The 2,500-nt window shown below is 40.0% G+C and overlaps 1 protein-coding gene and 1 pseudogene across 1 annotated transcript in view; both read right to left on the bottom strand.

Moving 5' to 3' along the window:
* The window catches only part of LOC112237316 (FH2 domain-containing protein 1), an 8,175-nt gene extending 6,541 nt beyond the window's left edge, over positions 1-1,634 (bottom strand). Inside the window, exon 1 of the mRNA XM_042329306.1 lies at positions 1,619-1,634. Within this exon, the coding sequence (XP_042185240.1) occupies positions 1,619-1,634 (16 nt within the window). The remainder of the gene's footprint in view (positions 1-1,618) is intronic.
* LOC121847374 overlaps positions 1-2,500 on the bottom strand; it is a 74,572-nt pseudogene that overhangs the window by 44,544 nt on the left and 27,528 nt on the right.

Below are 2,500 nucleotides of genomic sequence, written 5' to 3'. Positions count from 1 at the left end.
TGAGAAAAGCTAACTAGCGAGTGAGTGATCAGCTCAGGTCGTCACCGCTCAGCAATGTCATCTCCCACCCCACCCCACCCTATCCCAGAATGCTTTGGCCTATGTGGATCATCGTGGACAGGGTTCTCTGTGACAATAGGCTCGCGGTAAACACAACATCACAGCTAGAAGCACCGACGGGGCACAACGTTAGTAGAACGTCACAGGGGTTCTCTAAACACCCCATCAGCCAATCAGAGCCCTCGGAACCCCATTGTGAGGTCACCAGGAAGGCCTAAGGCAAAATTCTTCTTATTATTATTTTTTTTACATCTCTGTCAAGTGATTGGGTTGATGTCATCACTGGCACACCTTTCAATTTCATCGCCTTTGTTTACGAGCACTACCCATGGAAGGGGGAGGGGATGGTGGCATAAAAGACCAGTGAACCAAATTATTTTGGTCTTTGACCCTTTGAATGGAGAGAGGGATATAAGGAGGAGGGAGAGACTAACAGAGGGAAGTGGGTTTGGTGTCGACCCTGACCCCGTTTGGAGAGAGAGAGAGAGGGAAGGAGAAAGAGAGGGGAGGGTTTGTTTGGGATTGTAAAACAAGCAGCCATTGTGGGTGGCACACAGTCCGTAACCATAGAGACGGCTGCTGTTATGAGGGTTACCACAGTAACACATGGAAGCCCTAACACTGGTAGCTGGGACACACACACACACACACGGCAGGTGCTCATAATTCAAAAAGGGTGCACCTCCCCCGGCTTTAAAAAATTAATAATTCACAACATCAACTGCCTCTGAAGCAAAGGACTCGTTATTTCTACAACAACACACTCATCATCACAAATTGTAAGCGAGTTAGTTATAGTGCCTCCAAAACACCTAATTCATACCAGCTGATCATTGACATTGATAATTGATGTAAATATGCTATTTAGCTAGCTTGACTTATTATATATTTTTTAACTTACTGTGATTTAAATGGTCAATGGTTTTAAATATTAACTTGACAATATTCAGAATGTTGTAACTCATGATACAGCAAGCTCCAGGGAGTATTGGGACAGTGACTCATCATTTGTTGTTTTGCCCCCAAACTCATTATTTGTTGTTTTGGCTCCAAACTCATTATTTATTGTTTTGGCTCTGTACTCCAGCACTTTAGATTTAAAATGATACTTGAGGGTATTTTCATCCATATCGGGTGAACCGTTTGGAAATGACAGCCCTTTTTGTACATCACATTTTAAAGGGTCCAAAAGTATTGGGACAAATTCACATGTGTATTAGAGTAAACTGAACAAAAATATAAAATGCAACATGGAACAATTTCAAATATTTGACTGTTACAGTTCATATTAGGAAATCAGTTAATTTAAAAGGGCTTATTATTATTATTATTATATTATTAAATTATTATTAATTATTATTTAATTATTATATTATTATTATTAATTATTACATTCTTATTTTATTATTAATTATTACATTATATTATTAATTATATTATTTTATTAATTATATTATTATTATAATTATATTATGAATTATATTATTTAATTATTATATTATTTAATTATTATATTATTATTACAGACAGAAATACTCCTCCTCCAAAACCAACTCACGTTTGAATTCAGTCATGGCCACGAGCATTACTTAATTCAACAAATCACAAAATCAACAAGCCCTTTAATGTGTCTCATGCAAACGGCATGTATTGTATTTGTAATGCGAGTTGAATTACTGTTTTTACTTCCTGCTTTCACTTCAATGGCCGCCATTCCACTTTGCCATCATAGAGTTGAATGGGGATGTCGTTCTATTCATTTCTATGGACATGCAGCCGGGAGCAGAGGAGGGGGGCTATTTGAACGTTTATTATATTATTACAGTATTTGTCTGGCCATTACCGGTCATCCAAAATGCCATGACCGTCACACACAACCACAGTTAAACACACATGACCGTCACACACAACCACAGTTAAAACACACATGACCATCACACACAACCACAGTTAAACACACATGACCGTCACACACAACCACAGTTAAAACACACGTGACCATCACACACAACCACAGTTAAAACACACATGACCGTCACACACAACCACAGTTAAACACACATGACCGTCACACACAACCACAGTTAAACACACGTGACCGTCACACACAACCACAGTTAAACACACGTGCAGAAACACACAACCACAGTTAAACACACGTGCAGAAACACACACAACCACAGTTAAACACACGTGCAGAAACACACACAACCACAGTTAAAACACACGTGCAGAAACACACACAGTCCAAGCACTAGTGTGACTTTTCCAACAGAAACTGACTGGCCAACAGACCAGCAGCATCTCTTTGAACAAGGGAGAGAGCGAGACTGAGGAGAGAGAGTGAGCAAGTGGCTGAGGAGAGAGAGCGAGTGAACGAGAGACTGAGGAGAGAGCGAGTGAGCGAGAGGGTGAGGAGAGAGTGAGCGAGAGGCTGAGG

The sequence above is a fragment of the Oncorhynchus tshawytscha genome, linkage group LG10 (genome assembly GCF_018296145.1).
Source record: "Oncorhynchus tshawytscha isolate Ot180627B linkage group LG10, Otsh_v2.0, whole genome shotgun sequence".
In the NCBI taxonomy this organism is placed as follows: Eukaryota; Metazoa; Chordata; class Actinopteri; order Salmoniformes; family Salmonidae; genus Oncorhynchus; species Oncorhynchus tshawytscha.
Note: the sequence above shows the minus strand (reverse complement) of the source record. Positions and strands in the feature narration are given on the sequence as shown.